The sequence below is a fragment of the Pinus tabuliformis genome, chromosome 9, assembly GCF_031772625.1.
Source record: "Pinus tabuliformis cultivar Carrire ecotype Pingquan chromosome 9, CPIR1, whole genome shotgun sequence".
NCBI lineage: Eukaryota > Viridiplantae > Streptophyta > Pinopsida > Pinales > Pinaceae > Pinus > Pinus tabuliformis.
The window spans coordinates 1442221673-1442247569 of record NC_142307.1 but is presented as its reverse complement, the minus strand read 5'-3'; the positions used below and the strand labels follow the sequence as shown (position 1 = coordinate 1442247569).

Sequence of the window (25897 nt, the reverse complement as noted above, 5' to 3'; positions counted from 1 at the left end):
CTCAAAATATAGTCAATATTTTACAATTTTTACAATAACCCAACTTTGTTATATTAATAAAGTTGATAACACAACAATCTAGGGCTTCCGCACTAGGGATAATGCCCCCCATACATCCACTGATACGACATATACAACAACTAGAGCTTGGTGTTTGTCATGATGACCACCAATTTACCATGAACAAGATACTTTGACAATCTAGTTGTAGTGTGCTCTCTCAACTCCTCTCTGTCGTACCCTGTAGAAACATAACTCTGCCTCTATTAATGAACCAACTCCATTAGGTCACTGAACTCGACTCTACTCTCACATTGACCGTTAGTCCTTCAATGCATCAACACATCAAGACTCCTGTTGAGTTGTTCACAACTCCGTTTGTGAACAACTCTCATATGCCTAATGCTGCTCCTCAACTACTTAGGGACTTCAACCCACTATAGTCTTTCTGTGTTGCTCCAATGAAAACTAACATAGGGCATGGAGGGCTGCCACCTATCACTGCAAGATGTCGTTCTCCCACAATGTAGATGTCTTTCCCCACAGGGCAAATCTAGGGCTACTCAAATTGCTCCTGGCTGATCAGACCTATTAACTTTTCTTCTGCCACATCTAACAATCACTTAATTCTTCAAAGGAATTGTTTCTTTGGGCTTGGAGCAAGCCTCTACAATCCTCCCAAGTTGTTCTTTAGGATGCTCCAACTCTGCCTTATCTAGGCCCACACTTGGTCCATCATGTTCCTATCATTTCATTGTTTTACATTCTATGATAGTTATACCGTTGTACACTGTTAAAAAATAACTCACCCTTGTTGATGGTTCATGTTGTAGCCTTTCATTGTGTCACTTAGACAATGATAATATGTAAATTATCAATATTACCTATATTTTTCAAGGCAGTTGTGAAACTAAACCATTCATTGTGTCTGTATCACTTATAAGAAATAGTCATTCTCCCCTATCAATTTTTTAAGTTTAAGGTCAAACATCCATTTTTATCATCGATCAATAAATGTTGTCAAGCAATTGTACAGTTTCGAAGTCATGCTTCTGTTCCAATAATCGCTCCCTAGAAAAATTCCATGCTTCGCTCAACTCTGTTGATTTTCCACGATATTAGTGTCTAGGATAGAATCTTAAATCACTGATGCTACCAGACCAAGTATCATCACAAGTCTACTTTGCACAACGGAATAATATATAGTAGTAAATCAACTAGTGCTCAAAATATAGACAACTTCTTACAATTTTAACAATAACTCAACTTTGTTACATTAATAAAACTGATAATACAACAATCTAGGGCTCTCGTACCAGGGGTAATGGCCCTCATACACCCACTGATACAAGATATACAACAACTAGGGCTTGGTGTCTGTTGTGATGACCACCAATCTATCTTGAACAAGATACTTTGACCATTTCGTTGTAGCATGCTCTCTTAGCTCCTCTCGTTCGGACGCTGTACACATCTTCCTGGTCCTTCAAGTCCCTACCTGCAGCAACACAACTCTGCCTCTATCATTGAACGAACTCCATTAGGTCACTGAACTCGGCTCCACCTGCTCTCTCCTTGACCATTAGTCCTTCAACGCATCAGCATATCGAGACTCTTGTCGAGTTGTTAACAACTCTCATCTGTCCACTGCTGCTCCTCAACTACTCAGGGACTTCAACCCACTATAGTCTTCCCGTGCTGTTACAATGAAGACTAACATAGGGCATGGAGGGCTGCCACTTATCACTGCAAGATGCTCTTCTCCCACAATGAACACTGGCTAGGAGGACTGCCCACCTTTTGCTGTAGATGCCCTTGTCCACAAGGAAAGTCTAGGGCTACTCAAACTGCTCCTGGCTGATCAGACCTATGAGCTCCTCTTCTCCCACAGCTAACAATCCCTTAGTTCTTCAAGGGACTTGCTTCTTCAGGCTTGAAGCAAGCCTCTACAATCCTCCCAAGTTGTTTTTAGGCTGCTCTAACTCTGCCTTATCTAGGCCCACATTTGGTCCACTCTCATGCTGCCCTCCAACAGTTCACGAGCATCCAATACATTGTCCAATAAGGACCCTTCAGATCTGCTCACACACCATCCAAACTTGACTGATCTATAGCTCTGAGAATGCTGCCCTTTGTTCTACAATATAGGAACTATTGCACAAATTTGGGCTGAACAAACTGCTGTAGCATCTGCTCACAGGTTAGGGTCCAACCACTATGTTCACCCTTCCACTTGGATGCTAACAAACTTCACAAACTGTCCATTCCTAGGACCTCATCCTCTAGCAATCAACCGTCAACAAGGTGATATCTGCAACATACTGCTGCTGCCTTCCTGTCCTTGACTTCTGTGCTTCTGGAAGACTGGTTAGGGCAGACCAACAGCCCTAAGCCACTGAGCTGCTCCATCTGCTGTCCATTTCTAGGCACCCAATCATTGATCTAGGGTTTGAGGTTCCTCCTCAATGCACCCTACAGTCATCCTGTACCAACAGCAATCTAAATCTGTCCCAAACTCATGGAGGAAGCCCCTGTCACAACTGCGCTTTGACCTGGGCATATGTGGCCTAGAGAGAGGGCCTCATACTAGGCTCCATGTCCTCCAAACTACCTCCCTAACATTCTTCTGTAGCATCCATTTTCTATGACCTGAACAGAAGTGCCATACTACACAAAATAGCGCAGAACACTCTCTAAAACATACCTTAACACTGCGGTCTGATCCTCAATAATTTTGCTGCCCTAAACAGTCCGGAATTAGCCCTTTGCTGGCCACTTCAGGCCTCAGACATCTGTGGTCTCTCCTGCAATAAATTCGGCCCCAATCTCAGAGATAAACTTCTCTAAACTTGGCTCCTTTGCCACCTTCTTTCTTGCCTCAGAACCGCCGCCAATTTCAGAGATCAATCTTGATGATTGATGCACCTTGGATGTGATGAAATGCCTCACATATGACTCTAATTTATATCCTCTCATGTGGCCTCGACAAATTCCCTTGATGGGCTTGTTCAACTGTCTTGAGGGCTAATATTGCCCTAGCCGACCTCAACCAAAACCACAAGCCCACACACTAACTTCAAAAATTAATATCTTCATTTGTAGAGCTCGGATTTCGATGATTTTCATTGCCTCTGGTTGCTCTTGAAGTCCTCTATTATCCCGATCACTCTCATCATCAAATCGCGTCTCGGATTCACACCCACATGCTTGGGTGCAAAGCCCACAGTCTTGGGTGCTTAGCCCACAAAACATATACAAATCTCAACAAACTCATGATCTATTTGATGAAAGGCTCTCTTTTCGTGCAACCTCCCATAAAATGAAAGTGCTCATGGTCAAGTTGTAGCTTGCACTCAGCCACTTAGTTATGACCAAGTCAAATTTCTTGTAAATGTGTTGTTTGTAACTTATGTGGGACATCACATTTTATACAAAAGAGATTAAAAAAAATGAAAAACTAATATTGATATTGGGATATTTATTTGTTATCTACTTTGCCTCTTCCATTAAGGTTGACATTATCACATTTCCTTCACATAATCCTCCAATTTTCCATCCATTTTGTTTCTTCCATTCACGTCCAACTAATGTAATATTTTGTACAAAAGGTACAGTCTCAAGTCCAATCCAAAAGAAATAACCAGTTACTGATATTATCATGGAAAGAGGGAAAAACATGAACTGCAGTATTTTCTACTCTGAATGCAGAATAGAAATGACATTGTTATCTCCAACATATGCAAGTGTCCAGAGCTGTTTAAAATGGAATAAAAAAGCAGTTGGTGAAACAGAAGCCATAAGATGTTCCTCATGGAAATAATGTTGCAATTCAACCCAACTAGAATATGCGTCCCTTTTCTCTGGGTCCAGATAAGTAGAGCAACACCTCTGATGAAACCTGCGTATGCATTACCATATCTCTTCCTCTACTCTCTTTTTTTTTCCTGCATCTTGTTGTTCCCACTTTTCTAGAGGAAAGCTACCTTGAGATGTAAGTGTTTGGCCATGTAGACCAATCGACCTTTGTGGATGTTTAATAAAATCACATTTTCCATTCAAAGAGATGTAGATGCTTGCATATGTTGGATATAGCAATTGCATGCCAATTTTTCATCTGGAATGTATAGTATCACTGTTCACATTTTCTTGTCCCCATAATACTGTTAGTACCTGCAAAACACTTGTGGATTAGACTTACATTGAATGCGCACTTTTCTATTTTGGAGATTTTAAAAATGCAATATCGGATGGGTTCAATGCATTAAGTGCTTAGAAAGTTACTAAATTCCCAAGTTCAAAACTCAAAGCTAGAAACTTTGTATAAGAAAAGGGAATTATTTCCAGGAATGTTTAAGGTCCCCAAGAGGGTAATAGGAATTTTGGTTCAAGGGACTGGGGTGTTTGCTAATGGAGTAACTTTCATAGTTTGCATAAGCTCTGACAACTTTTGAAGTTAAATGCTTTGAAATTGAAATGTACATTGATTGAGATTGTAGAAGAGTTGAAAGTTGTTTCATGGATGTTTGTGTATCATTTTTGGCAATCCATGTCTATGGATGGTGAATCATTCTATTGATGAAATGTACAAACTTGTCAAGGATGGTCAAGCTTACTCAATGAAGCCATTCTAAGTCTCAAAGGCTAATCAAAGCCCTAGGACAATTGTCCTTTTCATTTTGTGACTAGAGAAAGAGGGGAGGCTGTTTCATTCTAATCAACATAGAGACATTGAGGCTTCCTTACACAGAGATTCAACATAATCAAAGAAGCTGGAAAGTGTTTACACTTTGTTTAGGGCTTGTTGCCCGTTATGTTTACATGAATGGTGAATGTGTTATTTTCATCACATGACAAACTTTCAGGGGTAACTTTTCATTTTTGCTTGGAGATGGTACATCTTGGTTGGGCATATCTATGGTTGTGGATTCCTATACTTCATCTCGGTGATGGTAGTTTGTGTGGTGGCTCCAATGTTTTAAAAACCGAAACCGGTGACTGGACCGGTCCACCTAATGAACCGGGTTTCGAATTGGCACTGGTCAGGTCTAAACGAACCGATTTTAAAAAAATACATTAAATTATTAATTTTTAATGAAAAAAACTATTTTTAAGATTTAAACCCATGATTCCAAGCCAATAGACAAAATATGCAAAGATTTCTCATTTATATACCATGTAAAGATGAATATATCAAAATGGAATCAAGTGCAATACATATCATCGACAAAATACATAAGAAATGAGGCTCTAAATGGCCTCGAGTGCAAAAACAAAGCCTACAAACTATGGGGCCAATGGCCTACTACAAGTCTACATATATGATAATAGTGATCAACATTATCACTTGAAACTTCTCATGAGTCATCATGATAAAACTCAGTTGGTTGAGTCTCGACTCCCAAACTTTGCAAATGCTTGAGTCACAAACTTCTCTATTTGTTCAGTGACTTGAGTCTCAAACTTCTGAAGGTATTCTGCCCTAATATGCCCTATTGAGTCATTTGGTGCTTCACATGGCTTTACATGGCCTCCTATCCCAACCAAGTGTTGCTTGAACTTGTTAATACCCCCTCCAATAGATTTTTGGCAATATTTGCAGATCATTTTGCCATCAATCATATCACAATGAGCCCATGCAGTATCCTTGGTTTAAACACTTTGCTGTTCCACTACTCTAGCAAAAACTCAACACTCTCCAAGCTCCCAATCTCACTCGCTAATACTCCAAATAAGATGTGTGAGACAAATGAGAGGAGAAGGGCCTTTTAAAGGCTTGGAGAGGGTGTTTTTGGAGGGAAAGAACCCTTACCCCCCCTCCAAAATACCCTAAACACTTGGAAAACAATGCTACGTGGGTTCTCCGCGACTGTGGCAGCTAACCGATTGGTTTAGGATGGAACCGGCCGGTTAGGACCAGTTTGTCCACTTTTTTTGGTGAAATGGAGGGTCAAACTAGGTTTTTCTCCCGGTTTGACCCAGTGGGCTAGCTAATTGGCCGGTTTGACCAGTTATCGGTTTAGATTGGCCGGTTTTTAAAGCACTGGGTGGCTCATCTTAATGGATGGTTTTCTCTTCATGGTATACTTGATGCTTAAATGGTAGTGGTGACATCTTTTTTTGGTGCTATGTTTGGATGGATCAAATCACTTGATGATGGTTCTGGTCTCTTGCTTCATGGTTCCCTGCATATTTGTATGGAGGTGCGATCATAACATTGACATGATGAGATGTGGCTCTTGTAGAGGAGCACCCTAGTGCTTTACATGTCTATTCTACTATGGACAGACAAGTATCTTTAAGATCGACTCGTAGATGCAATACCATGCTTCAATCGAACTATACTCAGAGAGTCAAAGGGAATGGTTCGAGACAAAGACATCACAATATGCCTCCCACCCACTAAACCTCCTCCCAACCACAACTCAACAGACAAAGAATAATCAACAACTTCTTCCCTTCAACCTCAGATGTTAGGAGTAGCTCTCGCTCCTCTACTCCCACCAGGATCATACAGTTGGATTCCTTGATGGTTCTAGATGACCCAGATAGGGAGAGATTGTCTTGCTCGCCTCCCTTGTCATAGACCATCAAATCCACGAGATGCTGATTTCATTGGCCTCGTCTTCAACTCCCCTTTTGCTTCTTTGGAGTTACACAATGCAACAATGACATACTCCATATCTCTCATTTTGTTCACTTCATGCGATTTATACATTCTCTAATTATACTTTAATTTCACTTTAGTTTTATTTAGTCATATTTTAGTCTTGTTAGCTTTGGAGTTACAATGGAGTCATATTTGTGTAAGTTTCTGTAGCATCAAACGTGTTCTAGCCACAAAATTTGGTGGAGAGACTAGAATACAAGAGATCTCCAAAACCCAAAAACTTTTCCAGAAATTCCATCTAGAGATGACTTAATGAGATTATTAACCAATTTTTTAATGTTTTCTAAGTCTAAACTTAGGAAAACTGGTTAATTAATGAAAATTAATTAAGTCAAGGTGTGAATCATCTAGAAACTCACACAGATCGACTCTGAGATGATCCTAGCCATTGATTAAGTTTTAATCTTAGCCGTTGGTGCTCCAACAATGGATTATAAGAGGAAGTCGATGGGCACTTGGCAGAGACACACCAAAACACCAGAAGTTCGATTTCCTTCACTGAGAGATTTCCAGAGTAGCAATGGTCAGTTGTCGGAGAGCCAAAGATCGAAGCAATGAGTGAGGGACAGGGATAGTGAGTTCGGAGGAGATTTTCTAGATTCGGAGAGTCAGCTACAGGAGGGTCGAGTTTCCTCAGTGAGGTTGCGCAGAAGCTTCAGAGGCAGTAGATCAATTTGGCCAGACAGAGGATCGATTCAGTTGTTGGAGGTTGGGAAAACTTCTGGAAGGGACCAATGAGTCATTCTTAGAGGCTAGATTGGGCAAACGACTTGATCAATTACAGTTCGAGGCAGAGATTACTAGTGGCTGCGTAGGCTTGACGTAGAGGTTGACAAAGGGTTTCGTGGAGCCCATTTAGAGCTAGTTTTGGAGCTGGATCAGTGCCGGGTGAGACAAAATTTGTCTCACTAATTTTTGTGGTTAGTTTCTCCTGTAGCGGATTGCCAGTTTGTGCATCTAGATTGTACTCAGATTTTCACTTCTACTTAATAATAGCAAATTAAAACCTTCAGCGGTTGCATCGGTTTTCCAAAGTTGGGTTTTTCCGGGGACTCTTGTCCAAAAATGACACTGTCAACTTTATTGTGTTTGTGTGCTAGTATTTTCTTAGTTTCTAGCGCCATTATTTCCACAGTTTTTATTTGTGAAGGTTGCAGTCTGATTTATTTGATATTTGCCATAACAGATAAATTGTTAAAATAATTAACAATTAGAAAAATAAATTCCAGTTGCTGCAATAGGATTCCAGTTGTGGAATTTTCACAATTTGCTCTCCCACATGTCTTGTATTTACACCGCATGTAGCTTCTAGTCCCATCGACGTACTCTTGTGGTCACCCGAGGAAGTTAATAAAATTATCTTATCTTGTCTTAACTTATCTTATGATGATGATGTTGGACATGATAGCAAACTATTTTCTGAGAGTGCTTATCTTGCGCTGCTTTGGAGCACTCTATAGGTGCTCCAACACCTCTCTGATGAGGAAGTGTTCACTACTTGTGAAAGCATGCGTGTTGCCCAATGTTGTAGCAGTGGAGTAGCACTGCCATGCATGTTCCATCACTTGAGAGAATTTATATTCTCTCAGTCTCTAATTGCGTGGTTGGTCCCAAAGGAATCATTGCCAAGGATATAATGGCTCAATTTCCTCTATGTCATGTCACCGAGGACCAATTTGTCTAATGTTTTCAGATAACCAGCTTGAACCTTTGGATTTTGGTATGTGTTTTTCTTGGACCCTCCAGCAGGTGCTGGTGATGAAAGCCATGATACGTGTTTAGGTGTGAGCACATATGCTAAGGCAGGTTGTGGAATATTTAGCATTTCCCACCATTTTTCAACCTCTACATGGATATGATTATACAAATTGTCATCTCTAGGCTGAGCATTGTCTTTAATCTGCCTGAGCGTGTCATCCATCTGCTCATACACCTCCCCAATTACTGGTTGATCTGAATCTGTAAACTAAACCATGTGATAAATGGCTTCGTGGATTGCAAAATGTACCAAACCCATGACCAAAAATAACTGTCAAGAACAATCTCCTTCAGTGCTCCATGCTCAATTCACCCCATGTGTCAGTTATCACCATAGCACCCAAAGTTTGTCTCACATTTAATAGGCACCTAAATGTGAGGTAATTGCTAACAAGTCTAGTTTTTGCAATCTAGAGTGAGTGCCATAAGTGACAAATTTGATGAGTTGCTTCCCTCTCTTGTACATGTGATTAATTGATCCAAAAAAAACCAAACTGTTTTTTGAACTGGCATTGGAAAGATGGGTTTTAGTCTTTGGCAATGATTTTGTAATCAAAATTGCACAAGGATTTGCAGAGGGGTATCAGTTTTAGGAATAGTGGCAATGAAAATGGAGTTGAAAGGGAAAAAGTCTAAAAGATCTTCCGTGTATCTGGCATCTTCCACTGCCAACAAAAGGTCTACGCAAATCACATCCAAAATCCTTTTGAAAAATTGAATGTGTCATCCCTTAATTCCTGGAAATCTGTTATGAAGTAAAATATGTGAAACAAGAAACAAAACTCGAACCATTATCATATATATGATAAACAAATAAATCAACCCTCTACTTTTTTATTATGAAATGTTGTTGATCCTCGCATAACTACCAATTTGTTAATTTCTGTTTGGGTAAAGTGTGATATCCTTCCTTGTAGAAAATACTAAATATTAGCTTATTTAATTGTCATGTGATATCGTTCTATGTTCTGTTAAGAAGGATATGTTCTAGATAAACAACGTTATCAGATAAATTATTATATTGAGATGTTAAGTGATTATTACAACAAAATACATCACACACACACATGTATGTAGAACTACATTCCTATTTAGAAACCTGGGCTTTCTTTTATAGAAACTGACAAGTATTTTTTGTGGCAATTAGTGGTGTCATTGCTAAGTTTTTCATTTTTTTCGATACAATTTTTAATGTTGTAGGTGGCAAAGATGGAATGCTGTTAGCAAATGAAATTAATCACAGAACACTTGCAGCTGGCAACGTCAAGAGGACGTTTGACCTAGTTGTGCCTATAAATGATACGAAACGAAGAAAGCTATCTGAAGGGTTTGCTTCCTTGCGAAATTCCTTCCAAGTAAGTTGATACTTTTTTGACACACAAAAATAAATATAATTACAGTGATGCTCTTCATTAAACAAAAGAATTTGACATAATTATGAAAGTAAGTGCGTCATGTAGAAGAGAACACGTCAGTTTCATTTATTTTGATTAAATGTGTTAGCATTCCCTGTTATAAAGGTTGTTATTAAATGTTTTAGTGTTGTAGCTTAACACACAAATTTTCCTAATATATTCTGCAGGACTATGCGTTTCTTTTATTTGACCACATTTCTTTTGACGACATTAAATAAAAGTCAACAATTTTATAGGATATCTTATAACATGAGTTTTTTCTTTTCTAAGTTTATTCTTCCTCGGTAAGAAGAATGCCATTTTCTTTGAAGTCACGAGGAATTATTCTAATTTGTCTTATAATATGTTTTCTTCAGAGAGTAGAGCATGGAAAAGGATTGTAGTTGTAATGGTCATGAGTTGAGGATAAATTCTTTAATTTTCTGGGACAAATATTGTAAATCTAGATGATGATTGAGACAAGGAGAACTTGCAATTTTTGTATGCAAATTGAATGAATGCTTATAATATGCTTAAAGAATGAGTAACATGAAGAAAAATTACCTTAATCAAGATAGGAGGGCCTTAAGCATTGTTGCAGAAGAATGCTTTCCATTGCTCTAGGACTTGTCCATTGAGTTCCCATACCCCTACGGACTTATGACTAGGTAGGCGATCACCTCTTTTGGAATGGGAGGACCTTTGGGACATTGGGAATATTCCCATGTCCTTGGGGGGATCCCTTTTTAGAATTGGGGATGTTGTAGGGACATTTGGGCATCTATCACCTATTTTGGTTCCCATGGTATGGTGATTATTGATTGAAAGTGGCCTCTATGGAAATGAAGAAATAAATAAAGAATTGCAACAAACAAATGAAAACCCTAACCCTAGGCCCAATAATAGGAAACAATCCCCACCATTTTTTCAACTATTTGACATATTTTGGAGGCAACAAGGGACTTGTAGTGTCTACTAAGCACACAAATGAACAACAAACAATCCCCGCTCATTATTGGTGTTGGGATATTCTCAAGCTTTGAACATTGTTGTGTTTGGAGATTCAAGGGTTTGCCATGGAGGTTTGAAGTAAAGGACCAATTTGGACACGAACCAATTTGGGTGCTTTTCCATTTTGGACCACTTTCTTGCTCGCTTTTATCAAATGAATTATCATTTTATTTTTTATCTTTTAATATTTTTATTTATTGAGTTGTGAATGGTGTGTATGATGCACAAATGAAAAAATTGGTGAAAAATTGATACATTGTGAAAATTGAGTCTAAATATGAAATGAGAAATTGGCAGAAAAACTTGCATGGTTTTAAAAAACTGTGACATTGCAATGTTGAGGATAAATCCCAATTTCTTGAAAAAAGATCCCATAGTGACCTAAAAAATCAGTAGGTAGTTAATTAACCCTCATAAAGTGTCACCTTTCAATTTTTTTGAGAGCGAAGGAGTTTAACATCAAAAGTTGATTTGATTAGGGCCAAAAAATCATTCTTATTGCCATCAAAGATTTCTTTCTTGGACTGGGGATTGATACTTATGGATTTCATATTTTCAAATCCCTGATATTTCTTAAAATTCCGCTCTCTTAACTAGTTTTTATCTAGAACTATGTAGGGTTTTCAAAGTGCATGTTGCTTTTCTCTCTATTTTTTTCATGGCTCATAAAACAATAGATAGGTCTGTTTTCCCTAGCAGTATCTGATGTTCATTTTTTTTGCCATATCTTTGAAGTTCAAAGCAGTTTTTAAAAATCATTTGGCCTGAAGCAGAACTGGTCAACCGGTTGGTTGGATCAGGCTCGGTAATGAACTACCAAAAGAACCGGACTGGAGAGGTGGTTTGTACCTATCTGGTATAAACCGGACCTAACTGGCTGGTTTTGATGCCAACTGGCCTAGTTAGCTATTTGACCCCTGTTGTAAGGACCTGCGGTCCAAAGGCATCACCGCCAAGACATGCGACGAGCTTGTTGGCAAACGAGCGAGTGAACATGGACGAAGTGCGAAGGCTTGTTGGTGAACGACGAGTTGGAAACTTGAACGAGGTGCAGCTCCATGATCGAAATGTGGGAAGGACATAAGTGTAAAGCGCATGAGGAGGAGGAGCGATGATTTATATGGCGTGGGGAGCGTTTGGACACACCCACGGCTGACCTACATACGAAAGCAAACGAACGAAGGCTGACCTATGTTGGAGGGCATATTTGCGAAGGAATGTAGGGCATTGGCAAGTCTGCTTGGGCAGCTCGACATGCCCAACGCATCATATATATATGGAGGAGTTTTGGAACGAAGAGGCAAGCATTCGAACTTAAGCATTCAACAAGTAATGCGAGTGAGGAGTGCACGATTACAAGGAAAAGTGCGAGTTAGGGGTGAAGCCACAGCAAGGGAGGCGCAGGTCGTAATGTGCTCGTTCTTGGGCAGGCATACACGGTAAAACATCGCATGGGTTTCGGTTATCGGTTAAGGGCGTGGGTGAAGGTGCCGGACTTGACACGGGTGTCTCGAGTGACTCGGGTGAGGGCTCGCCCTTTGTGCAAGTGCTAAACGCGGAGGTGGTGAACGGGGACTCGGGTGAGGTCACCAGCTTGCCATGTAGAAGCAAACGAAGGGTGACTCAGGTGAGGTCGCCCGCCCGTCGTGCAAGGTGAACGAAGTTCGGTTGAGGAGTGCGGTTGGCAGTCCGTGTGAGGGCGCGCCTGCCCAACTTGAACAAGGAACTTGGTTGGCGCACGAAGGTGTGACCTTGATGTAAATTTGGCTAAGTATGAAACTTGGTGTTCCCAAGTATACTTGTAAAGCTTTGTAAACATTATATAATTTATTGCATTCGACCAGACTCATTGTTTAGGGAGTTGCTCCTCCCTTTATACTGCGCAATTGTGTTCTTCATGTATAATCGCTGATGATAATGAATGTGTATGGGTGTTCATTGGTATAAAGGAAACATAATAATTACTTGGTTGAGAAACACAAACTAAGTAGGACAAGTGGTTAGGTGTAGTCCATGTACATAACTATTGGTGAAAAGAAAGTGTTTGGTGGTGCCGCACCTCGCCAAGAGCGGTTGAAAGACTACCGCCGGCCTGGGGGCATGACAGTTGGTATCAGAGTAGGGTTGCTAGTGGCGAAATACAGATGGTATTGAAGCTGATTCAGGGTTGAAGAAGCTTGATAGTTAATGACAGTGGAAGCAGATACTTGCAGATGAAGGAAGCTGGTTTCACATATGAGTGGAACATTCATGATTGCGGGGAACTTGGTGAAGCTGGTGAATGGTGAAACAGGTTTAGCGGAGGTGAAGCATTATGCTTGGGCCAAGTTGAACGACAAGGCATGGCAGGGTTGGAAGAATGCAAAGGGAAGCTCTTGCTTACCTTATACAGGTTGAAGCGGATGAAAAAAGAGAATCCCTGGATTCGAGAGAAATTGAAGTCTTGGAAAAGAATGTTGAAGACAAACTTCTTCAACTTGGTTGGACAATGGAGCAAGATGAAGTTGTAGATTGTGCTGACAAGGAAGAAGAAGTCGTGATGATTGAGGACGTTGCAGACATAACAACGATGGAGGATGAACTTAAGATTGATCAAGTTGGACCAGAATCGTGCAGTTTGCAGGCATGGATGGATGAGGATACTCACATGGAGGAGCCTCCTGATGATGATGTTAGTACTATTGATACTTGTGTTTCACTTGAGCATTTGGTAAATGAATCGTATGCAGGGAAGAGCAAAAGCAGTTTGCCGATGCAAGGGAGCATCTTACCATGGATGTCTATGATGAGACCTTGTATGGAGAAGCAAGGATTGTTGACTATTGCAAGACTTGTTGGGGTTGTTTGTGACCTTATGATAGAAGGTGCAAAGGCCTGTGACAAGGGAGGAACATGATGATCATTGCGGAGGATTGGGTCATGCTTTAGCCACATGGAGAATTGGCTAAGTGCCCGGCATGACTCATGGACATATTGGAGAAGGGCACACACTTGAGGTATGATGATACTTGGGTGGATTTCTCATGGCCGAGACCAAGAGATAGTCTTGGTGGAACCTTTAGTGGGGGAGCTATGATGGAAGGGACTCGTGATGACGATGATATGGTTGGGTGACTAAGTTCATTAGACCAAATATTGTAGAGTTGGATGAGGATGACCGATTGTTGTGATGGGTCTACTTGGTTGGACTACATGGGCAACTTAGTCATGGACACTAGGTTGGAGACATGGAGCATGGCAGTCTTATGCAGGGACATTATGCAGGAGCACTTGTAGAGGTGTCACTTATGGGCATCCAATGAGGAGTGCCAAGCCAGAGATGTTGTGTAGGTGGATTTGCTGGTGTGACATAGAGATGTTTTATGTATGAGTCGATGGAAAGGTTGTGCACTCTTGTACAACAAGGCCATGGACTTGGATGGAGTTGTGAGCAGACTATGGAGCATTCCTACTACATGGAGAGCTGAGGCATCTTGTAGAGACCTTTGGGCCGAGACTTGCATGCTTGCTGAGATGTTGGTTGGAGATGACTCATGGAGCTCATGATGGCATGAGAATGTTGTGACTTTTGGGGACTTCATATATGGTGGACTTTGAGGATCTGATGCATTGAGGAGCTGCGGTCAGAGACTTTGATGCAGAATGGGATGCATACTTTCAAGTACATGTATGGGTATGGCTTGAAAGAGTGACTTGATGAGGAGGATCGATATGAGACACTTTGAAGTGATGGAGTTATGATGATGATGATGCTTTGGTGGCAACACTCGGGCATGGGTTGAGCCGAGAGTTAACCACTTTGACACATGGGAGCTGATTGATCTATGATCATGGGCAGCACATGGATAGATGAGACAAGTGTATACTTGTTTCTATGGTAGACTTGAGGGATGGCACGTTACAGATGTGATGGAGGTAGCTTCATGGACCTGGATGTGGCACATCGAGAGAGTTGGAGTTTGAGGATCTCTTCACCTTGAGGAGATGGATGTTTTGCAGATGGATGATGTTGGGATAGATGCGGTTGATTTCATGCAGCACATTGACACTAAACATCATGGACAACATGTTGCAGATGAGATGGAGATTACTTCATGGACCTGAGCATGGCTTACACTTATATGGAGATGGATTCTTGATCGAGTTGATGATGTGACGGGATGTTCAGAGAAACAACTGATGGTGGCATGAGGATGTGCATTCTCATGGTTTGAGCGTGACAGTTGGATTAGCTACCCAACTAGTTCAAACATGGGGGCCGACATGTACAAAGATGTGTTAGCATTTGTTGGAGTATCATGGCAGCAGTTCACACGAGGACGACACATGATGAGATCGACACAATATGTTGCAGTGGGCATGTAGCTTGAGATGGAGGGGCCAACCTTCCACGATGGGGAGCAGCATGTGGAGATTGTGACAGGGTGATTGATGATCATGGATTGAGATGATCTTCTGATATATGACATATCGATGGAGTATATGCCTTGGTATGGATATCTTGGTGACAGGTGGTTGCCGGGATGAGATATTGTCGAGGACGACAATGATTTCAAGTGTGGGAGGATGTAAGGACCTGCGGTCCAAAGGCATCACCGCCGAGACGTGCGACGAGTTTGTTGGCAAACGAGCGAGTGAACATGGACGAAGTGTGAAGGCTTGTTGGTGAACGACAAGTTGGAAACTTGAACGAGGTGTAGCTCCATGACATAAGTGTAAAGCACATGAGGAGGAGGAGCGATGATTTATATAGCATGGGGAGCATTTGGACACACCCACAGCTGACCTACATACAAAAGCAAACGAACGAAGGCTGACCTATGTTGGAGGGCGTATTTGCGAAGGAATGTAGGGCATTGGCAAGTCGGCTTGGGCAGCTCGACTTGCCCAACGCATCATATATATATGGAGGAGTTTTGGAACGAAGAGGCAAGCATTCGAACTCAAGCATTCAACGAGTAATGCAAGTGAGGAGTGCACGATGACAAGGAAAAGTGCGAGTTAGAGGTGAAGCCGCAGCAAGGGAGGCGCAGGTCGTAATGCGCCCGTTCTTGGGCAGGCATACACGGTAAAACATCGCACGGTTTCGGTTATCGGTTAAGGGTGCAGGTGAAGGCGCCGAACTTGACACGGGTGACTCGGGTGAGCGCCCGCCCGTCGTGCAAGGCTAAACGCGGAGGTGGTGAACGGGGACTCAGGTGAGGTTGCCCGCCCACCGTGTAGAAGCAAACGAAGGGTGACTCGTGTGAGGTCGCACGTCCGTCGTGCAAGGTGAACGAAATTCAGTTGAGGAGTGCGGTTGGCGGTCCGTGTGAGGGCGCGCCCGCCCAACTCGGAAAAGGAACTTGGTTGGCACACAAAGGTGTGGCCTTGATGTAAAATTTGGCTAAGTATGAAACTTGGTGTTCCCAAGTATACTTGTAAAGCTTTGTAAACATTATATAATATATTGTATTCGGGCAGACTCATTGTTCAGGGAGCTGCCCCTCCCTTTATACTGCGCAATTGTGTTCTTCATGTATAATTGCTGATGATAATGAATGTGTATGGGTGTTCATTGGTATAAAGGAAACATAATAATTACTTGGTTGAGAAACACAAACTAAGTAGGACAAGTGTTTAGGCGTAGTCCATGAACATAAGTATTGGTGAAAAGAAAGTGTTCGGCGGTGCCACACCTCGCTAAGAGTGGTTGAAAGACTACCTTCGGCTTGGGGGCGTGACACTTGTGGTGCTGGAAAGGGACCCATCGTGGTTTTCTAAAGAAGTTTTGGAGGAAATTAGGGGTTGTTAGCCCCCAAAATCAGCCCCTTTAACCTTTAAAACTGCTCTTCCCTCCTATTTGGCTCACACTTGTCATTTTGAGTTTTTTGTGAACAAATGTGGGCTTGGAGATTTCTGCAACAACCCTGGGTTTTGCAGCAGCAGTCTAACAGAGCAAGTTTGGAGGTTGTTTCTCATCTTGGAGCTGGTTTGGACTCTGGAGGTTGTTTCTCATCTTGGAGCAAGTTTGGAGGTTGTTTCATCTTTGGGAGGATAATTTGGCAGCTCGTTTGAAAAGGGGAGATCATCGTGTGTTCATCATTTTTAACACTAAGGCCCAAGGATTGCTCAAAAGTGATCAATGTTTCTTGATGACATGGAATACATGACAAATAAAGATCCTTATTAGGTTCAATCAACATCATAAATGGGGTCTTTGTCAAAGCGGTAGCTAACAATATCCCATTTCCCTTCTACAACATGCAAGTAATCTTCAATATCAATTCTCAAAGGAGCCATGGGATCACCTTGCTCTTCAAGGGGCTCAAAAGGCGTATCATTAAGAATAATATGCTTGACCACGAATCATGTAAAGGAACAATGGACAAAGCAAGGGAATATGAGTCGGGCTTGCAGTAGCAAATTTTTCCTTCAATCGAGAATATGAAGAAGTCAATGATCAAACCCCATACCTTTTCTCATAGGTTCTTTTATTCATGAAGTTCACTTTTATATCCTCATGCTCTCTTTGAGAAATATAGGAGCGAAAATAAGGCAAGCAAGGGGAATTACACCAATTAGGTTGCCTATTGCAAAGATCATGTTGAAAAGGGGCGATCATCGTGTGTTCATCATTTTTAACACTAATGCCCAAGGATTGCTCAAAAGTGATCAATGTTTCTTGATGACATGGAATACAAGGCAAATCAAGATCCTTATCAGGTTCATCATCAACATCATAAATGGGGTCTTTGTCAAAGCGGTAGCTAACAATCTCCCATTTCCCTTCTACAACATGCAAGTAATCTTCAATGTCAATTCTCAAAGGAGCCATGGGATCACCTTGCTCTTCAAGGGGCTCAAAACGCGTATCATTAAGAATAATATCCTTGACAGAAACAGGGCTAGCCTCAACCTCACTTAACACAAATTCCCCTTCTTCATCGGTGTCATAGATAAGGATATTTGTTGAAATGATGGCCCATGATCTCCCACTTCCCTTCTTGAATATGCAGTAAATCACTAATGTCGAAGGGGTTAATGGGGTTGTTCTTCTCAAGGTCTCTGATATGTACAATGTCAGAGATAACGTCCTTGAAAAAGGTGGGGCTATCTTCAATTTTACTTGCTAAGGAACCTTCTTCATCAAACTCCTTAGCTTGCTTCCATTTAAGATCTCCCTTAATGTCTCCATCAATGATCTCATCTTGATGATCTAGAAAGGGATCCTTTTCTTCCTCATGATCCTCGTTATGCTCAGTGAAGGATTCCTCTTCAAAATCAATATCTAATGAAGGGCAAGCCTGGTCCTTAGTTCGATAATGCTCCAAAAAGTTATCAAAGAATGCTTCAATTGATGAAATACTCCTAGGCTTGCAATTATACAACCATCAGTCATGACCTTGAAGGGAACTTATGAGCACATCATGATGAACAACACCAACTTTTGTGGTATATTTAGCAAATCTTGTCACATGATCAATAGTAGGAGATGAATCACCATCAAGCTTGGGCACCCCCAATATTGTGCGTAAGGTGAGACGTTTTGGGTACCTAGGAATGCTAGCAATGTCAAAGGTGGGGATTTCATCAAGGTAAGACATCCTATTAGGTTACACATATCAATCATGTAGGAGTCACTAGGGTGAATTCAAAAATTCCTTGAGAGATGCTTTCTTCATCCTACAAGCATTGACTTTGAGGTTAAATGAAGAACAAGGGCTCCATTCTTCTAATGGAGTTGCCAAATAATAGTATATATATATATTGTTGTTAGGGAATAAGGTAAAGGCTTTATAAAGGTAGACTCTCTTCTTCCGCGACAACATTGCCAAAAATGTTACTACACAATCTCACAGGGCCATAAGGAAAGGAAACCTAAGGGACAACTACTAGACTAAGTGACAACAATGGGACAATGATCCACTGTCAACTCAGTCAAGGTCTTTGCTCTTTACAGGCTTTCATTGATGGGAGGAGTCCTAGTAGGAAGGAAATCACTTGAAATGGATATTGCAATAACTAGGTATGAAGTGATTTCACAAAGCCCATTGGGAGAGTTACAATAAAGTCTCAATGCTTCAAAGAACCTAACACGCTCTCTAAGAAAGACCTTGGGGTGAGAAGATCAACAGCTAGGGTTTGAAATTTGTAATCATAATAGGTATGCCTAAGGTCAAGACTTCGGGAGATGGGATAGCACCTCTCAAAGAAGCTCAATGTGATGTTTTAACACTTTTAAAAGGCTCTTTGCTTCCCTTGAGAGACCTAGGAAAGGCGTGCATTATACCTAGGGTTTTATGAATAATTGTGGGAAGAAATACTTCAAAGGTACATACTCACTAGGTCAAGGCAAGGGAGGATAAAGGGTTTCTTATGGTTTATTCCAACGAATACTATGCTCATAAACCGCTCAAGAAAGTTCCCAAGGTGAGAGAGAAAGACGTAGGTTTTCCCTCATAGAGTAGCACCTAGGGCAAGAGATTTTATGGATGAAACTTGGCAGATGCCCATCAAAATTGGATTATAGGTAGCCTAGGCCTTGAGCTTGATGTTTGGAGTCTGGACCCTCAGATTCCTGAGAATTCACCTCCTTAAAATTTTGCTGCAAGCCTTAGATTCCCGCCGTACATTTGGAGGACTGAAATTTAGGAGGAGAAAATACAGAGAAAGAGAAGTTTGATCACTAAAATCCTTGGGCTAGTGCCTAGTCCTTTGGTCTATGGAGTCCTATATGCGTTAGATTGGCCAAATTTGTCCTCTAGGAGGTCGAAAGTTGATTTCCACCAACCTTCATCAATTATCTACTATTAGTATATGGATTTTCATGAAGAAAAATAACATTCATCACTAGGAACATTCATTGCATGTTATATCATGAGGAACATATGTAAGAGCTAACCAAATAGCTTCCAAAAAAATTCTTCAACAAAATTAGGGCATAATAGCATTTACATTAATTGTAGTAATTACATACATTAGACATTTTCAAGAGAAAGATTTCATCAACAAAAGAACTTGCAAGATAATCATGCAATATATCCATCCATATTTAAGTAGCTCTAAGACAAGATCAAAAATCAACTCCAAATATCATAGTGCATCCAAGATACTCCATTAACATCCAAAGAAAAAATGCGAGTTCTTTTACAAGAGAAGAATGCAAGTGATGATGATGAGTTCTCACAAATGAGGCTCACTTCTATTTATATGAGTCTCTCTAAATCAAATTAACCTAATAAGCCCCCAAAATTATAAAATAACGTGCTAAGAACAAGCTTTGGTCAGAAGCTGACCAAGTAGCTTTCACAAGTTATGAATAAGCCATCCATGTGCAAGCCCAATTGATGATGTCATGATGATTTAGGGCATTTTGAGGGCCACATTTTGTCCTCTAAGTGCCATGCTACGAGAGTTGGACCCAATAAAGATGAATTAGGTGATGGCCCCTAATTTTCCATGCAAATCATCAGGTGGTGCCCCATGGCAGGTTTGGGGCACAAATGATGGTCTCATGGGTCTCTTGATGAAAGGTAAGCCTGTAAACTGCTCCAAATGAGGTCTTAGATGATGGTGCCTTCCCTCATAAGTCTCAAACGTGAGACAAACCTCCTTTGGGCTTTGGATCTGTTGCCATGATCATGTTAAGCCGCTGGTCCAAGTACACCATCTCGCGAATAATATGGGTCAATGAACAAAGTGCTGAAGGTGTTGAGGGTGCCCATGGCATGAAATCATGCTCTAACACATGATGGAGTCCCACGACTCTCAACGGATCCCCTAGGGGTGTCAATATGATCCTCTAGTGGGCTTGGTCCCCATTTAAGTTGCCCAACCCATGATGAAACCACTTGCCAGTTACATGATCCAATGTGCTTCCTCACCATTAGGTACACTAATTCCTTTGTGCATCTAAGTGAACCGAGCTTGTTAATCAAGGGAACATTGAGAGTTCATAGTGGGTTTCACTTCCAAATTTGGGGTTTTAAGCTTGTAATAGTGTTACCTCCCTAGGTAGGAGTGGCTAATAAACAACCCTATTATGTGTACCCCTAAAAGGAAAGACATGTTCAAGCTACATCCTTCAAATTATAGGGGTCATGTGAATAATGATGAGATGGAAAGGGACGAAGGGGTCTCAAAGCCAAATGGCGTGGGTTCAAGGATGGTAATGATGAGGGATGCCCACATATTTTGGTCTATAGATGTAGGAGGGAGAAATCATGGATACATGAGTTACCTCGACCTTTGCTTTTCCACCCTTCTTCATTTGCATTTTGCCTTTTTTTGATTTCTTTTTCTTGTTACTGCTCAGGGTTCCAGGAGATGAGAACATGCTGTGTATGATATAAGCAATTATTACCCCCGTAAGGTGGGGTAGTTGATTGCCCACTAGGTTTTGATATGTGCATATGTTCCTTAATGATGTGGGGGACACTCATGGGGCATTAGGAACTAGGGCTATGGCCATAATGAAGAGGTAGAGCTCATGTTTGGCTTTTGCCCACATACTAATATAATGTCCCAACCGTCTTTTGCATTTTATAATATTTTCTTTTGTTTCTTTCTTGTGGCCATGATATGCTTTTAATCTTTTTTTTTAGTTGCATCAACCTCTGGAGCAACATTTCCAGGACCGACCCAAACATGTGGACAAGGAGAATGGGTGTACCAGTGCCTTTTGGACCCAGTGATCATGTGGACCCAGAGAGGGAAGATGATGAAATAAGGCTTGTAATGTGTGGAGGGGAGTGAAATATGTGAAATGGGAAAACGAAAACACACTACAAAAATCAGGGTTTCTCGAGTAGTGCCCTTCTTGAAGCTATAAGCCAGTGGGGGAGATCCCACGTGACTAGGATTGAGGATTAACCCTCCATTTAAGGCGAGGGAACAAAACTACATTCAAATCCCTTTTTTTTCCATGTCACCCAATAATCCATGCCCAAAGTGCCCAAGGAAAAACAAGCATAAGCACCCGATAACACAATGAAAAACATACTTTTAGGAATGGACTGCCCAACTTCAAACATATGCTCTCAACAGACGGGTGAGGGGACACATGATTGGCTTAATGAGCGGAGATCAAATGGCACTATATATTGTTTACACTGGTGGCTGTCAGGGGCTACCGGTTGAAGACCAATCTAGGAGAAAATTTCTCTTATGGGGTCGCCCACTTTTGGTGGGTAATAGGTACTCTTGTAGAGGACCTCTTTTATGTCAGATGCATGTTTAGTTCTCATTTTTACATGTTTAGTTCTCATTTTTAGAATATCTTTTAGAATATTCTAGAATAGATGGGGTGGTTGTTGCAAGTTTGTTCCCCAAGGTGATTAGGACAAATTGGATAATTTTTTTGAGGGTAGTATCTTTATGCTTCATTAGCTTCCATGTAGACTAACAAGGCACCAAGTATATGTGGCCTTCTTTGTGATTTTAACATGGCCACTTTGGACACCATTGGTGATGATTTTGTCCCCTAGATTATGAAATATTCACCTCAAGTAGAGTTTAGAGTTGCTTAATGAAGGGCTGATAAATCTTGTTTTGAAGAACACTTCGAGGGACTCTATTGCCGGATGGAAACCTCCCAAATTGTTGAGAAATGGCAACAAGAAATTCCAATTTAATTTGTCCTTGAATTAAACTGTGAATTAAAATAGAATTCTTTTCTCATAGCAATTTGAAAATAATTAATTTAGGAAATTCGAATTGGAAGTCTTTTAGAAGACATGTATATGTTCTCCCTAATTTATAGGAGTTAAGGATGAGTTATAAGATAAGATAATTTTATTAATGTCCAACAAATGACCATGGTAGGTCAACGGGACTGTCGGTTACAATGATTACATCATGCAAGTCGGTGGACCAAACGGTCCCCTTTAACATTTCTTTTAAAAAGCAGGAAATACATCTAAAATGTAAATGAAGAAGCAAGGAGCTCTCGGCTTCGAAATAGAGCGCTGCGATGAAGCAGAGATGAAAAAGAAGAAGAAGAAGAGGGGGGGGGAAGGATCTCCTGTCTATTCCCTACTCCTAACATCCGAGGTCGAGAGAAGAAAACTGAGGGAAGCTTGTCAAAGTCTGTTGTCTTGTAGATATACTGGGCTGTCGATGATGTCGCCTAGAAGTTCTAAGGCGCCTCCTAGGGGTGGAACTAATCCAGGAGCACCGATGCAGTCTGGTGGGTCGGCCCCTCTGGGACCGCACTGATCTGTTTTCAGTGTCAGTGGGATGGTCCATGGTTCTTTTTGTGCCCCGTGCTGAGGGTAGTGTCCTAAAGAAGTCCGTGATCTTCTGCGTAGTCTCTGATCTAGTGGGAGGTTGAAGAAAACGAGCCCGAAATCTGAAGGCCTCTTGGAGATAAAGTGCTAGGCATCTCGGATCAACATATCTGAGGAAGCTGGACAAGCTCTGAGAGGACCTGAAGAGACAATGGAAACGACCTCAGATCTCGTAGTACGCAGGGCATCCGAAGATGAAATGTGTCTCTGTTTCTATCTCCTCTAAGTGACATAGCTGGTAGATCCTATCTGCCCTATCGATGTGGTGATTTGTTTCCACCCGAAGTCTATGAGATCCAACTTTGAACTGCCCGAGGGGTATTCTAAGGGCATGCATCCAATGCTAGAACGTGTATTGAGGTATGATGATGAGCCCATCCCTGATCTCTAGGCAGTGCTCCGCGTAGAAGGCCATTTTTGGGCGCAACCCATTGGGAGGATTGGTCCATGTAGTCTGAATGTATCGTCTATAAATATCCTCCTTAATGATTTTATTCAGCTCTTGCTGATTGGGAAGAAGGTGGCCAAGAGCATTCAAAGAGTACTAAAAAGGAGGGAGGCGGTCAATTTGGATTCCTGAAGCCTCTAGAATCTCTGTCACACCGGTGTACCAACATTTGGATCGTCCTGTCTGCATACGGGCGATGTGCTCCGAGGAGCAATAAGCTAAATATGGCTATTTGTCATGACCCTTCCTCGTGTCTGCTAGGCCTCAAAGTCTTTGCAGGAGGGACACTAACCTGAAAATTACCTCTAGACGGAAAGGCTGGGCCCCAACATAGCTAGAATGATGTGTTGGGGAACTGTCTGCTTGCATCGGATGAAACGATGCAAAAGGAGGGTCTGGACTCGCTCCACTGAAGCCCAATTTGACTCTAGGAGACAGGGACCCCAAATCTCTGAGCCGTAAAGCACTGTGGGGCAAATCAAAGTGTCCATGATGCTCATTTTGGACGAGATGTCTTGGAAATGGTGTTGGAAACACTGCCTCTCCAGAAGGGCTAGGGAGCCATACCCTTTGTTGATCTGAGGCTGAAGGGCTGGCCGCAGGCTGAAGCGAGGCCCTGAAAACTGAACTCCCAAATATGTATAGGTGCTGACAATCTCGATCTCTTCTCCTTTAAATAGGAAGTGGAAATCCGAGGTTTTCTTGACTCCATTAAAGATAATCACTTTGGTTTTACCCATGTTTAAAGTTAGATGCCTCCGGTCACAAAAGGTTGCAAGTGCATCCAGCTATCTCTGGAGGCCTTCTTGGGAGGAGGCAATGAGGGCCATATCGTCTGCAAAAAGGAGGATGGAAATTAGGACCTGGTGAAGAACACATCCATCTGTATCCTGGATATGCTCTCGGAGGAAAGACTCAAGCTCATCGATATATATCTCGAATAAAGTAGGTGAGGGGGGCATACTTGCTTGAATCCAATGGTGCTTCGGATGAAATCCGACATTCCTCCGACTGTATGGAGACGACCAAGGACGACCTCATAGAGACGCATGATAGCATTAAGGAGAGTCGAGGAAATACCAATCCCTCTTAGCCTATGGAAAAGATCTTCCCTTGGAACTGAGTCAAAGGCCTTCCGAAAGTTTACAAAGAAGCAGTACACTTTAAAGGATCGATGCCTGGCCTCCTCGATCACGGCTCGAAGAGTAAGGATGTGGTCGATCCTCTGGTGGCGTGGGCGGAAACCTGCTTGGCCCTTGGCTTTGAGTTGTCTCTGCTCAAGAAAGTGGGAGAGTTTCCTGTGGAGTACTGTGGCATATAAAATGGAGAATGTGTGCCCAACCATGATTGTCCTGTAATTGTTGGGATCAGAAGTAGGCCCTGACTTGTGGATCGGGTAGATAATGTGGTGTGACCAGCTATCCGGAAATCCATCTCGAACCACCTGGTTGAAAAGGTCCACCAGATATCCTATTAGGGGGTGAAGTCCATGCTTGAAGAATTTTGCCTAGAAGCCTTCTTCGTTTGCTGCCCTGCTGCTATTCATTGTCCAAATTGCCTCCCTGATATCTTTGTCGAAGAAGAGGTGGCAGGAGGGGGGGGAGTAACCCGAATCAGGGGCTGCCCAGTTATGTCATATAGTTGGGAGGTGTGAGAGAACATAGATGCAGGATCAAGGTCGATTGGGCTAGGAGAGTATCGGGAAAGGATGGTCCCCCAGAAATCTTTAGGGGAGCGAAGGAGGAGAGTAGAAAGAACCTGTCTCCTATGGGCAATGAAAAGGCGCTTCTTGCGGCAAAGGAGGCGATGGTAAGCTGAACAAAGGTATGTAGGTAAAGAGTTCTGGAAGGCGTGTCGGAGGTCCTGATGCATAGACTTGCGTTCTTGGTCATACCAGTTGTTCATAGGGCAATTTCCTGGTTTGTGAGAGGTGGTGACAGAATGGGTAGAGAAGGGGAAGGATTGGAGTGCAGCTTTCCAGATTGCATATGAGAGACACTGGTATTTGCCCTTGGCGGAGCTGAGGGAGGTGAACTGGGACTTTGATGGGAGAGTTTACCTAAGGATAGAGGAGAAGAGATTGGGGTCACCCTCCTCAAATCAGAAGGTGGTTCTGGGAGGGCTGCGGGGAAGAGTAGGGGTGGATTCGAGAGGTCAAACTGCAATGAGAATGAGAGGAGTGCATGATCTGCGAGGGGGATGGGGGTGATCGAGAAATTTTTGATGTAAGGAAGGAGATTCGGGTTTGCAATAGCATAGTCAACCACACTTGCCCCTCCTCCAAATGGTCTGCAAGTAAAGAAGTGCGAGGATGGGAAACATGGTAGGCTGTTCAGAATTACCAACGCAT

At 41.9% G+C, this 25897-nt stretch overlaps 1 protein-coding gene across 4 annotated transcripts in view; it reads left to right on the top strand.

The window, feature by feature from the left end:
• LOC149153988 (uncharacterized) overlaps window positions 1-25897 on the top strand; it is a 180696-nt gene that overhangs the window by 81661 nt on the left and 73138 nt on the right. For all 4 annotated transcript variants that reach the window (XM_089438697.1, XM_089438695.1, XM_089438696.1 and 1 more), the window contains exon 9: window positions 9626-9780. In XM_089438697.1, the coding sequence (XP_089294823.1) occupies window positions 9626-9780 (155 nt within the window). The remainder of the gene's footprint in view (window positions 1-9625; window positions 9781-25897) is intronic.